This window comes from Gopherus evgoodei, chromosome 2 (assembly GCF_007399415.2).
Source record: "Gopherus evgoodei ecotype Sinaloan lineage chromosome 2, rGopEvg1_v1.p, whole genome shotgun sequence".
Lineage (NCBI taxonomy): Eukaryota > Metazoa > Chordata > Testudines > Testudinidae > Gopherus > Gopherus evgoodei.
The window spans coordinates 261,456,316-261,471,153 of record NC_044323.1 but is presented as its reverse complement, the minus strand read 5'-3'; the positions used below and the strand labels follow the sequence as shown (position 1 = coordinate 261,471,153).

General features: G+C 38.5%; 1 protein-coding gene across 40 annotated transcripts in view; it reads right to left on the bottom strand.

Annotated features, from left to right (window-relative positions):
- RIMS2 (regulating synaptic membrane exocytosis 2) overlaps positions 1 to 14,838 on the bottom strand; it is an 884,385-nt gene that overhangs the window by 284,765 nt on the left and 584,782 nt on the right. For 27 of the 40 annotated variants that reach the window (XM_030553644.1, XM_030553646.1, XM_030553647.1 and 24 more), the window contains 2 exons: positions 8,747 to 8,903; positions 4,223 to 4,339 (listed from right to left, as the gene is read on the bottom strand). The exons of 6 other annotated variants lie outside the window; for them this stretch is intronic. In XM_030553644.1, the coding sequence (XP_030409504.1) occupies positions 4,223 to 4,339; positions 8,747 to 8,903 (274 nt within the window). Of the gene's footprint in view, positions 1 to 4,222; positions 4,340 to 8,746; positions 8,904 to 11,493; positions 11,567 to 14,838 lie in introns of those variants that run through there. 7 more of the 40 variants (XM_030553645.1, XM_030553649.1, XM_030553679.1 and 4 more) reach the window with 3 other exon arrangements.

The following is a 14,838-nucleotide window of genomic DNA, read 5'->3' as shown; positions in this document are numbered from 1 at the left end:
TGTTACCATCCCTAATCGCTTGCAGGATCCCTGAGGAGATAGGGGACAAGAGTTCCCTGGTCCTGCCAGTTGCAATGGGATTCTCAATGGAAAGGTGAGAGCATATGCTATCAGGTTCTGAGCAGCAATATCTGCAGTGTGAGGTGGCTTCAATACAGAAATGTGGAATTTGCTAAAAGTAAATATCACTAATGTCTGTATGACCTTGTGTGCTGCTGGGCAGCTCATCCCCACCGTCAGGAACGTCATTTAGCAGCTCTTGTGATATAAACAGTGGATTTTCTGGGATATTTCAGGGTGTGTGTTGTTTGTTTGTTTGTTTGTTTGTTTTGATTTTTCCCCACTCTGGGTTTTGATAAACCCACTCAAACATTTCCTGCCTGATCCAGGGCACGATGAGTTCGTGCAGTGCCGTTCAACATATTCATAAGTGATCTGGAAAAAAGGGTAAATGGTGAGGTGGCAAAGTTATCATATGATAAAAAATTACTCCGGATAGTTAAGTCCAAAGCTTACTGAGAAGGGATCTCACAAAAATGGGGGCTGGGCAAGAAAATGACAGATGAAATTAAAATGTAGATAACTGCAAATAATGCACATTTGAAAACATAATTCCAACTATACATACAAAATGATTGAGTCTAAATTAGCTGTTCCACTAGAGGAAGATCATGGCATTATCATGAATAGTTCTCTGAAAACATCTCCACAATACGCAGTGGCACTCAAAAAAGCTAACAGAATGTCAGGAATCATTAGGAAACAGATAGATAATTAGACAAAATATCATAATGCCACTATATAAATCCATGGTATGCCCACATCTTGAATACTGCATGCAGATCTGGTTGCTGCATCTCAAAAATACTATTGTTTTGATTCTTTAATTACCTTCCCATTCACATTCCTGCTGCTAGGTATTCAAAAGAATATAAATTGTGAAAGGTTTTGGATTATTCTTTTTCTTCCCCTATATAATCGCTCACAGCCAATAATACTTTAGAGAATGTATTTCACAACAGAAACTTCAGTGGTTGAACGTTTGGGTTATACTGCTAATAACACATGATAGACAGGATACATGTATAGTTGGTTGGCTTGTTTTTAAATACAGAACGGTATATAAAGTATTTGTTTGGAGAGGGGAAAAAACAAGAAAAATAATTCTTCAAGTGTTGCCACATATGGAAGTTCAAGAAAATCGTGAAAATAAGCATAAAACCAAAAAATCATTAATCTTCAACCTTACAGATCTGGTGAGCCACTCTGTCTGCTAATGAAGTTCCAGAGTGCCATAAACTAAGAAACATCGTCCTGAGTACCTACTGCCTTGTTTGCATCATGATATTGCATAATCACAGTACAGAGTATCTTTGTAGTGACACAACACTATGCTACTGCTGCAAACATCCCAGTGCAATGCCAAAACATAGTGTCACAACTCTTGTGTATTTTTCTGACACACTTGTTAACAAAATGTCCATTATCTAATTAATGCTTCCCCACCCAAAGTTGACTGAAGCAAGATGTATCTGCTTGAAATGATGAGGAGGGATTCTAGTGGTTCTGTTCAGCACTCCCTGCACTGTTGTGTGTGCATTTGTACAGTAACAAGGAGAGCGTCTGCCTGAGACCAAACTCAGGCATGAAAACAGTTTCTACAAAACCTATATGTGCTGCTTCAAAGAGCCAGAGCTTCATGACTATTGACTATATAATAATACCCAAGAACACTCTGGGTTTTTTTCCCCCTATTCCAAAAAAAGACATTCATCAGTTACAATCCTGAGTTAATTGCTTTAGGACATCAAAATTAAATAAACTGGCCTCAACACCCAGCTAAGTAATGTTTCTCCTGGTGACTGCATAATTACAAAACCCGGGCAAAGATTCTAATACAAGAAATCTGTAAAGATAAATACACAATCTATGTATATTTCTACAAATACAGTTAGAAATCTAGAACAAAAAAATTGTTTGCTTTTCAGTATATCACTTTTATGCATTTGCTGTTTTGTCAAAAATTTTCTGATACTGATTTTTTCCTAATATTTTTACATGGATTATATATGGAGTGAAAGTAACTTAAGGGATTTACTGCTATGCAGGGCTGGGGTCCTGACTAGGTGTGTGGGGGTCCTTGTGGGTGGAAGGGGTGGGGCCTTAGGCAGAAGGGAGGGGGCCTTTAAATCGCTGCCGTTACCCTGGGGCTCCAACAGCCATTTAAAGGACCCAGGGCTCCGGCTTCAGTAGCAGAGCCCAGGAGTTCCGGGCCCTTTAAATCACTGCTGGAGCCTCATGGTAGCAGTAGCTGTGGCAGTGGCTGGGAACCATGGGACTCTGGCAGCAATTTAAAGGGTCAAGGGTTCTGGCCACTGCCACTACCCTAGGGCTCTGGCAGTGGGGCATTGGCAGTGATTTAAGGGGCCCAGAGCTGCGGTAGCCAGGGGCGGCTCCAGGCCCCAGCATGCCAAGCGCGTGCTTGGGGCGGCAAGCTGTGGGGGGTGCTCTGCCGGTCGCCACGAGGGCAGCAGGCAGGCTGCCTTCGGCGGCTTGCCTGCGGAGCGTCCGCTGGTCCTGCGGCTTCAGAGGACCGTCGAAGCTGCGGGACTAGTGGACCCTCCACAGGCAAGCCGCCAAAGGCAGCCTGCCTGCCGTGCTTGGGGTGGCAAAAACCCTAGAGCCGCTCCTGGCAGGAGCAGTGTACGGGAGCCCCAGGCTCCTGGCCACTGCCGCTACCTGGGGCTCTGGCAGTGGGGCTCTGGCAGCAATTTATAGGGTCAGAGGCTTCAGACGCTGCCGGGAGGCCAGGGCCTTTTTAAATTGCCTGCCTGGAGAAGCTGGCCCCTGCCGATATGTTTGGCTGTGTATCAGCTCTATGCCGGACCGGACTGGATCGGCTTACTTTCACCTCTGATTATATATAAAATAACTACGAGTTGAGATTTGCCTGAGGATTGTGTGCCTCACATTTATGGACCATAACCTTAATACCCTTTTAAAACACAATGGTCTTTTCTGTTCAATATACTTAAGTCAGTTTCCTAAATTCTTAATTGGATTATTGTTAACAACTTCAGTTATGTAATTTTGATGTCACTTATTAGATAATCCATCTTTACTAATAATCTGCAAAAATATTAATTTGGCAAACAGCAACTACATACATTCTCACAACTTATGATAAGTGAAGATGGGAAAATATATCTCTATTGCTCATTGGTATCTGTAAAAAACAAATGCTACAGTATTTAGCAATCTTGCCTGCATAATTGTGATGGGTATATTACCATCTTGATGCTCAAAACGTACTCAAGTGAAGAAGTATTTTAAAACTAAGGGAGATCAATGCTTAATTTTTTTTTCTTATGACCCAACGTCATAGTGGCAAGCACACAGATCTTTTCTTTTTTTTTAACTAAAGGCAGAAGATACTTCAGGTAATATAACAAAATGAGCTACACTATCCGACTATAAACTATATCTTACTTCTAACTCAGTAATATTCAGATAGGTTGATATGTCTCTGCTCATGATTTATGAAGCCCTGTTCATTAGAAATCTTTCTGTCATGGTGAGATGTGCACTGTAAACACACAAGGCCTAATTCTGATCTCAGAGAACAGCAAAGCAGCTTATTTTAAGGGTAAAAGGCTCATAAAGTTAAGAACAGATAAGAACTATGTCATATTTTACTTTTGCTATATGCATGCTACTTCCACTATACCCAACGGGAGTTTTTCACAAACACTGAGTACAAAATATGGACTTTTATGTAATTTTCATACAGCAGTGAAAATTATCATCTAAGAATTCTGCTACATATTTTTCAACATATTCACCAGTTCGGAGACATTACTAACACAGTAAACCACAAACATTGTTTAAAGAATTGAAAACAGTCAAAATAAAATCAAATGCACAGAGAATCAGTCTTGCTGCTGGTGTAACAGATACACCTCAAAGATTTTCTGTTTTCTTTCTTTCGAAGAGGATACAAGATGGCAGTTCAGGCCGCCCTGTACACACTGTGAATTTTAAACATTAAACCACTAAAAAGAACAGCAGAAATATCATCTATGGAACTCTGAGGCTATGTAGGTTTCTGTGGGTTTTTTGTTTACTTTAGTTACCTGAATTTAGGATTAATACATCACACTGATATAATTCACTTGTGATGACTATAGACTAAAGATGTTTCTAATTCCTAGATGATTTTTACCTCTCTCTGTCTAAGGAGTAGTGGTCATCTATTGCACGATGTCTGTCCATTCGGTTCATGGTATTATAATGTGCAGCAGTAGATCGAGTCCCTCGGGGTCCCTGTTCCACATTCCTACTGAGGACATAAAAGCCATCAAAGTCTTAGGGTGAGTAGTGCACCATGTCCTTATACTGATTTGTAAAATTAGTTCTATTAATGAAAATGTCAGCTATAAAAAAGCTTTAAAAGGTTTATCTTTCACATACTTGTACTGTTACATAATTATAAGTCTCATGGTAAATTGTTTTGATGTAAAAGCAGCAAAGAGTCCTATAGCAGCTTATTGACTAACAGACGTATTGGAGCATGAGCTTTCGTGGGTGAATACCCACTTCGTTTGAAAAAAAGGCACTACCTTTGTGCCACAGATACTGCGAACTTAACACAGAAGAGGATTTGAGCCATTGTACTTAGAGTGATGCATTGTAGCAGAAGTCTGCTTTCTAACTGAGAGATGTATTGTAGAGAACTAGAATGTTTCAGGGTCCATCAAATACAGGGCTGGTGTTTTGCCATATTAGGCAGAGGCAATCTACTATGGAGTGAAATAAGGACTACTAAGTAAATTCAGCCTGCCAAGCAAATTATCATCTGTACAATCACTAGATATAAGTTTTGCAATGAAGAAGCAGCACAATAATTTAATTTGCATAATCTAGGAGTTTAAAGGAAGATATATTTAAATTAAACATTTTCTATATTCTAGTAGCAACAAGTAGTTATTATAGTGGTGAAATCCTGGCTGCACTGAAGTTTTACCACTGACTTCAGTGGGGCCAAGCTTTCACCCATAATTTATTCAATATAAACTCTGATAACCAGTGGTATCCAGTGACCTTTCTCCTCCTGCAGCACCACAGAACAAATCAACCAGTAGTAGGAAGAAAGGAAGACAGTACTATCAACTGCAAAGTTTATCAGGTAAATGCAATAGGATATTTTCACTTGTATGTTCACAGAGTTTATTAAGAAAGATGTTTAAAGACTATCATGCAATGCAGGAAATGCATATATTTATTACAGCTGTGTTATAATTTTAATGATGCAAACAAGATTAATCAGAATAATAAGGTATTTCCGTATTCCTGGCATTTTTGGTCCATACTATGAAATCATGAAGTATGCAGTGACATCTTCTATGAAGATTATTGTATATACCTTAAACATTTATTCAAGTATATTTTTGTTACATATGCATGTCTGCATTCGTGCACACATAAATACATATGTGTATACAAAGTTATGTTAACAAAATAATAAGGTTGTGAAGTGAAACACTTAAATGTTAGGAAGTGCCAGAATTAAGGCTTGTACTACTCCTGGGGAAATTCTGTGCCAAAAAAATTAAAAATTCTGCACACAGTATTTTACAATTCTGCAGAATTCTGCATATTTTCTTTGTCAAAATAACACAATATACTCACGTTAGTTTCAAATATTTTGGTAATTTATTTAAACTACAATACAGTGGATGGAGAATGGGAGTGGGGAGCACTGAAGGAAATCCCCAAACTCCCTTTGTCTAATAGTAATGTAGCTAGTATTGGCCCTTTACTTCTAGTTATTAGTTATTATATGCGGTGATATGATCAGTGTTACATTATAGGCAACTGAAGAGCAAGTGAGGGTTGAGGACTCAAACTCACAGTTTATATTCGCCACTGATCATCTCCAGAAAGGTCAGTCACAAACAGTTCATGGAGCACATTTTGATAGGAAATTTTTCAGTCCAAAATTTTGGACCAGTTCTAATCCCTAAAGCACCATAAGCATTTATAAGGTCATACGGTCCTTTACAATAAAGCTCCTTTTCACCACTCTGGCAATGTCAAAGACCCTTAACATTATAGACTCATAGACTCATAGACTCATAGGTCAGAAGGGACCAATCTGATCATCTAGTCTGACCTCCTGCACAAGGCAGGCCACAGAACCCCACCCATCCAATTTTATAACAACCCCTAACCCAGGACAGAGTTATTGAAATCCTCAAAATTGGTTTGAAGACCTCAAGCTGCAGAGAAACCACCAGCAAGCGACCCGTGCCACACGCTGCAGGGGAAGGCGAAAAACCTCCAGGGCCCCTGCCAATCCGCCCTGGAGGAAAATTCCTTCCTGACCCCAAATATGGCGATCAGCTAAACCCTGAGCATGTGGGCAAGAGTCACCAGCCAGCACCTGTTTTATATTCCTGGCTGAATTCACTAAGAACAATGGGAACAATTTACTAAGCAGGCAGGCAGCTACATTTTGCTCTGCCTGAGGGGACAGAGCCAGCTCCACACCTGCCTCCTCAGAAACACCACAAAGCCCTGCCCCTCCATGCTGAGAGTGCTGCAATAGCGAGTGAGAGGGACAGAGTGTCTCCCTCTGACTTGCACAACTGCCCAGCCCCACCCACAACGGTGATTTACATCTCTATCAGCTGCTCTGGGCACCCAAATTGACCTTCCTGCACTGCCAGGGAGGGGCACCTGACTGCTCTTGCAGCTTCCCTTTGCTTCCCCATCAGAAGTAATTTTTCTGTGGGGAAGCATGAATGGGGCCATGGGCCATGAATTCTGCACACACACAGCGGTGCAGAATTCCCCCTGGGGTATGGTATGTATGAATTATGATAACCTAACTCAGCATCATATACAAAGTCTGTGGCAGAGCCAGGAATAGAACCCAGTTCTCTCCTGTGTCTCAGTCCAGGGCCGCAAACACAAGAAAACATCCTTTCTTTTCTTGCCATCTTCTTTCTCATTAAATGTTCATCCTGTGCATTGAATGAGGCACAAACAGTATGTGAGCACATAATTAACGACAGAATACTAATGCCATGCAAGGGGACTGAAGAAGTTTGTATAGGTAAACTTAATTCTGGCATTTCCTACATTTTGAGTACTTGAGACTGTTGCCTTAATGTTGTTTTAACGTTTAAAAAATGGTATTTCCTAGGTATACGAAAGGCAAACTGAAAAAAAAATCCTATCTAGTGGAATCATATTGATCCTCCCCAAAGGTCATCAGCAGTGTTGGAACCCAACTACATTAGATCCATACGCAGAACACTTGCTAAATTATTTTCTAATCATGTTATATGTTCAAAGATGTTAAGGCCAGAAGGTACCATTGTGATCATCTTATCTGACTTCTGATATAACACAGGCCATATGACTTCCCTGTATTAATCCCTGCTTCAAGTTCAATAGCTGTGCTTGACTTAGAGCATATCTTTTAGAAAAATACCCAATTTCGACTTAAGTAAATGAGATCAGAATAAGCCCCTCTGTGTGTTCTATTTAGCTACTTCCTAATTAGGTTTTTATTTATAGTAGGGTTGTATTTATTTATTTTAATGGATTTTTAGGTAGGAACCTATCATCAGTTACCCATATGTGATGAATTATGATAATGTGTGTGATGTTATCTGTGCATAAGTAATAAAAAATAATAAAAATATGTGAGAAAATAGTAAGTAAGTGAATGAATGAATGAATGAATGAATGAATGAATGAATAAGAGGACCAGTACGTTAACAGTTTAATCTAAAAAAAGAACAAAGGAGAAAAGGAGAAGAAAAACAACAAGAGAGAGAGAAGTAGAATTCCTATGGAAGAGCATGCCAACATGTACTTGGTTCAGAATATTTGACACTGTGCACTCAAAGTTTAATAGGCAATATTAACATTATGGCCAGATCATCAGCTGGTATTAAATCAGCGCAACTCCACTGATTTCAGTGTAGCTATACTAAATTACAGTAGCTGAGGACCTGGCCCTTGAATGTGACACTAAACACCAAGAGAAAACCCATTCTACTCTATATCTCTATTTTTGCATCCTCTTGAAGGAAACCATTTCCACGAGGGCAATGTCTGTCCATGTTTAACAAGACTGTTTTTAAATAGCATTTTCAGTCCTGTAGTAGTCATTGCCTTATGTAGTTAGGGTATAAGAAAAATGTCCTGATCTTTGTTTCACAGGATCAGAGGCTGCTTAAGAAAAAAGATGTATATTCTTTTCTGTATAAAAAGTGGTTGTAGAAGTGTTAATCTATTTTTGTTGCTTCCAAAATGTGTAAAAAAATATTGAGATACAGAATCTTTGGATTTCCCCAGGCTTGGTCATTTACCATAGTGGTAGAAAATAGCCATTGACAAAACTGATTTAAAACAAAAACAAGCACACCTCAGATCATAAAACCTTTAACCTTGTAAATCTCTCTTTAAAAGAATGGGGATAAAAATTTCTATTGCTTTGGATTGGAATGTATTTTGTGTCAGACTGATGTAAAAAAAAAGAAGGAATAATTTACACATGGCTATATTATTAAAAACTCATTTTTCATTATTTCATAAAGAGCAAACCAATTACTCAGTGTTTCTGTCATTCACTATTTTTCTTGGGGGTGACGGCTATTTCAGACATCCTCATGGATTTCAACAGCACTTAATTTCATACCCTCCCAGGCATTGAATCTATATCGTGATTTACCTTTGTGGAGGAGGGACACTGGGAGACCAAGATCTAGTCCGTCCTATACTATCTGTAGGGTGAGGGGACCCTGACCAAGAGCAGTGATTGGATGACATCACTTGTTCTGGCACTGATAACGTTGAACTCTGAAGATCTCTTCCATTATGTCGGTAATCTAAAGAAAATACAAAAGATGAGCAAAACTAAAATCACATTTGGGTTTGTTTATTTTCTATTTTATTAAATATGTAGCACTTGTTAAAGACGCCATAAAACATGAAGCATAGGGCAATGTTGTTTTGACAGTTGACAGACATATGTCTGTTTTAAAATGCATGAACCATAAAATATATATATAGATATGTTTCCTACATTTATGTGGAATTTCCCTTTAAATGACTAACACTTTAATTGTCATATAACCAAACAGTACTATAGAGTAAAAAGATCTCTGAAGAATATGATGCATTAATTACATTAATTTAAAATAGAATTTTTTATTAGAATATTACAAAATTAGTTACTGCAATTTCTAACAAATGGTGTAATGTCATGATCCATCACTTTTCATAATTCAAAATCCTTAAAAAATTGGTGATCCTAAAAGAAAAGTAAAACTCCAGGGGTCAGGGGAGGGTGCAGGGGGAAGGTTTGGGAACTCCTACTTCAGAAATAGGTTGAACAGCACTGACATACTGAAATGGGATTCCACTCTTGGGATCAAATTTAAGCAATAGTGATTGCTTTGTAAGGGTATGTAAGAAGGAAAATGTGAATGCCCTGAAGTTAACATCCTTGATGTTTAGATAGTATGACTCATGAGAAGACCTAACAGAAAACCTACCAAGCTACAGAAGTAGAAAATGGAATCAGATGGCAAAATGCAAACAAATGGTCCTGTTTATGACAGCTGTACCCATTCTACAGACATTAACAGAAAGAAATGGAATCAAAGGGGGAAAAATGAGATAGACAGACTTTCTAAGATATTTCATATACACAAAGAAGAAACTCATTTAATATCAAGTTTATGGAGAAGAGACTTAGCAGGATGAGCATATGAATATGAAATAAATGTTGAAAGGATGATAGACTCATTAAGGTGGAAATATATCTCCAGCCTTGGAAGGAATTGCAGATAAGTAAATATCATCATATTGTCCTACCTAAATCTGCCAGTTCCTGAAAATGAAGTCACTGCCCCAGGAACATTATCTTCTAGGTAATAAATATGGGATCACAGATACTGAGCAGCTGTAAAGGAGCTTTCATGACATTTGTCAGGACCATACTAATATCCAATGATACAGGGAGCTGTATCACAAGAGATGGAAGAATTTTAAAACTAATCCTGATGACAAGAGGCTGCAGAGACTCTGGTCTTCAAAGAGTTTTATGACAAGACATAGTAGTTACCCAATAAACATGGATGGAATTGATTTTTCATGCAGAAGAAGGCAGTCAAGCAGTTTGGCAAGGGGTACTGAAAGGGATCCACAATGGCCTGATTGCACCACACTGAAAAATGTTGCCACTTAAAGTTATAAATCCTTCTGGCAAACATCTAAGATAACAGCAGGACTTGAGATAGAACACCTATGGAACTCTACTCTGACAAGAACCAAACTTTTCAAAGGTTCTCAGCATGGGAGAGAGCAAGACAGTCTGGTTCTGAGCAATTATCTGTAGGAACAGTCACTGCTATCTGCAACAAAGCTGAGAATCGTACAAGTTTGAGTCTATATCGGACTACTAGGATAATCAAACCCTTACATCTAAGCTTGTCAGAACCTTTGCTAACAGAAAGGTACTGACAGAGAGGCATGCAGGCACCACCATCACCATGTCCTTTAATAATCTGGTCCCTTCCTGGTGTCACGAGCAGAAGAGTTGTAGTTTCTTGTTTAGGTAAAAGCAAAAGAGATTCACAGCTGTTGTCCCTGACTGCCTTGCTGGATGTCTCTAGGCACACTTGAATCCAGTCAGTGTGTACAGTGGCATACAAGGTTGCTTCTGCCTTCACCTCTCATGGGGAGGAAAACAGGGTTATCCCAGAAACAGCAGGGTGACCTCACATTCCTTTGCACTCTGTAGAGCTGTTCCACTGAATTCTGAAGTTACCCTTTCTGGTGAATGGAAGATCTTGAAGCTCTGTGGAATCCCACGTGGAATTCAGATGCCTACAGCAAGCAGACCTTCAGATATCCACTGTTCAGCCAATAATTCTAGGCAATATATCATATACATCAAAGGCTGCTCGCACCTCATACTGGGCCAGATCCATAACCTCATTCACAAAATTGATAATCTATCCTGGCATTCCCTGCCTGGAGAATAAATTCAACTAAAGCATGAGCATTCATCCACGCCCCAATTTGCTCTCTGGCCTTATAGACTGCAGACCATAAGAGAGCAGCCACAAAACAGTAAATCCACTTCCAAAAGGACTGCAGCATTGAAACTCTGTCCTGGGGTCCAGTTTCACGGATTCAGGTGGTTTTCTCTTAGCCACAGCAGGTATCTGTCATGTCTTCATTAACTCATCAGAAATAGGACACTACCATATTATTCCAATGTGCTCCTAGACCAGGTACTTCTCAGTCTTGGCCACTGGTAACAAACTAAACCAAACCCAACTGACTTAGAGTCATGGTTCCCATGAAGCATGACCTCGTCAAGCAAATCTAGTACCCATATATATCATGCTTGACTCCAAGACAAAGGATGCAGCAATCATGTTAATCTGCAAGCAATTTCTTCCTGCTACACACACACATCTTCAATTCTTAAAATTCCTTCTTTCCTCCTTTGTGTGGATCAAGGGAGAGAGATGCCACCCTGTAAAAGATAACAGTATAAATACTAGCTGCATTTATTGATGAAGATGTATCAACACAAAAAACACCAAAACACTCAATGTGGCAGATGTCTAACAGAATGCTCACTGAATGGGTCAAGATATACAAGCTTTATATACAATATAAAATGTTGAGAGTTGACAGACATATCTATGTGTGGAAGACTACTGGAGCAAAATCTTGACATGTCAAAGCCTTGATATCAATATGCTGATACAACTCTTTGTAACAACAATAGGGTTTTCAGAACTTGAGTCAAATATTTAATTCACATCCCTTTAATTAAGATTGTGTTTTCCTCATCATCATTTAATCAGAGAAAACCAATTTGGTGTGTTTCTGGCTTTTATTCAAGAGCATAAACAATTAGAAGTTTAACAAATTTATTATGCTTCCATAAAATACTAAAAAAATGAAAATTTGATTGATCTTACAGTGTAAATCAAGATAGCCAAATCAAGAAATTAACAATAACACAAAATAGAATTGGATAGAACAACTTGAGATCAACAACTGGTCAAATCATTGCATGAGCACAATCACTAATCAAATCACATAGTTAACAAAATACCAGAGATTAAATGGATTATTTGGTCTTTCTTTCTCTATGCAGTTTACTTAGCAGCTTATATTTTCCCTTGTTGAAACAATGGGTTAAGTTTTAATGTGTTAAATACCATAGTTAATACCTCCAGTGATCTGTAGTAAGGTTTTCTTTCAACCTAGGTTAATCAATGCCCAATGGTAATTTGATTGTGGGCTTATATGCATGCACTATTACTGGCTATACACACATATGCATGCACCCCAAATGGGCTAGGATAAGAAGTCTTTTCCCGGCAGGCGTCTCTGCACAGGTATTCAAGTATCCTGTTAAGGAAACAAACAAAAAAAGCAAGTTACTTAGAAAAAGATAAAGGATCTGCTCTTCACCTTGCTTGATTGTGGAGCTTTACAGTCAGTCAGAAATAGCAGTTTGGGGAATTAGGAGATGTCTTGTGGCTCAGGTATTGTCAAGCTAGCAGGCATCATCCTCCGGTCAACTGGCCGTTCTACAATGTCTTGGTCTCTACTTTTCTTTGGAGGGAAAGTAGGAGTATCAGCCATCTGGTTGTCATCGTGGTGACCTCTGGAGGAACAGACTCTTTTTCATTTACCAGGTCTTTTAAGGAAGAAACCCAACCTGTCGTTGTTCCAAAGGATCTTCTCAGCAATCTTCTGATCAGAGGATCACAGACTTTGGACTCCAACTGCACAGTCCAATCCTGGTCAAGTGAGGTCAGTCTGACCTTTGGTCCCCTTTTGGGCCCTACTTCCTAGCATACTGGTTCTTCATCACATGCACAAATCTGGGTATTTTTCCCAAGCAAGCATTGTTAGGGGAACAATAGGAGGTGATGACTCCACCAAAATGATCTCAGCTCCCCCTATCTGGGTCAACAGTCAGAGCTCCTAAACAGCTTCTTGACTATTAGGTCCTGGCCACTTTCTTGGTCCTAATTTATGAGCCACTATCCTTTGACTTAGAAAAATTCTTCTTTACCCATTCATATGTTTCATGCATATACTTTCTCAAGGTCTATGAGGCTTCATGAGCTCAATAAGAAATTGTAGAACTCTTTGATAGGTTATTTCACTCTATCAAGAGTCTGCTTAATGTCTTCACTCCTACAGGCCTATATGTCCTACATTCAGAAACAATCTGAAGCCAAAATAGAAGACACACTGATGCTCAGATTAAAAGATTAGTAGAAAAGGTATTTTAAGGCAATTAGAGGCACAGACCTCAAGAAAGTTATATTGTGTGACCACATAACTCAAAGCATCAACAAAAACAAACTATAATTTATTACTTAAGTAGTGCCATAGAAATACATGCTGCTTTACAAAACAAGGAAATATTCTTCTGCACAAAGAAATAATGTTCAGAGACTAATTTCTTATTGATGAAATTGGTATTTGTAGAGAATGAAGAAAAAAGGGAAGGTTGATATATGAGAGATGCCATGTACATGAGGCTTTTATTGGGGCTCTCTGGAAGTCAGCAAAACCAGAAAGCATACAATAGGCACTAATAGGCAGATAAGATAAACTAATAGGCAGATAAGATAAACTAGCCAGACAAATGGTCAGATATTGAGCAATGGTCTTTATATGACTGGGATAAAGAAGAGTGGAAAGTTCTATAGGTGATATAGGGCCAACTTGTGGCATATGACTGACCAGTAAGAGGTTTTGCCAGCTACCATCTGCTACCTCAAAGAGCCAAAAAAACTATGATCATGTTGGGAACAAGATACGAGAAGAGAATTCCATGCAGATTGTATCTCGGATAGTTTAGACATTATGGCAGATGCTCTCATAAAATATTTTTTTATATTTTAAATTGTTATATAAAATTAAGAAACTAAGCTATGTCGCTCAACAAATCAATAAAATGACATTGTGAACATAACTCAAAATATGTTTTAAAGGTCTTGGAATTTTAAAAAGTGTTTAATGTTATCATGCCACATTTGAAATAAAATGATACCTATAAATCAGGTTTATAATACACATTCAAGTCAGATCTACAGAAGTAGAAATAATTAGAAATGCACTGTATCTTAGAAATATTAATTTGTGTATTATAGCCAGTATGCTCACAATGAACTTTCTTTAGTTTCACAGGGGATCCTGTTAGCTCTGGGAATATTTAACATGTTCATTAAAAATCTTAAGAAGGAGTAAACAGTATGCTAACTCAATTTGCTGATTATATTGAGAGTTGTTGCAGGCACTAGGAAGACAGAAAAATAATATAGTTTGTCCGAGGAAAGGCTACAAAAATGGACAGCATTAGGTTTAACTTGGAAAAACACAAATAAATACATATGGGAAAGAATAATGTCAGAGACATATTCAGTGGACGGCAGAAAGCTAGGAAGTCTTAACTCCAAGAAAGGCCTAGCAATGATTGTGAACAGCAAATTAGAGACAAGCTTACAATGCAATGTGGTATCAAAAATATCAATAAGCTCTTCTCTGCACAGGCAGAGTGTTATGTATCATAAATATGACAATTCCCTTTTATACTGCATTGAAGAGATGGCAATTAAGACACTGCCTACACCTCTGGACAGTATTTAAAATTTGGGGAATGCAAAGAAGGGTAATAAAAATGAGTAAAAGCACAAAGTATTTATTTACAATGAAAGATTTAAAAAGCTGAATATTTGAAGGCTGGCTGGAAATATTACTAAAGCAATTAAT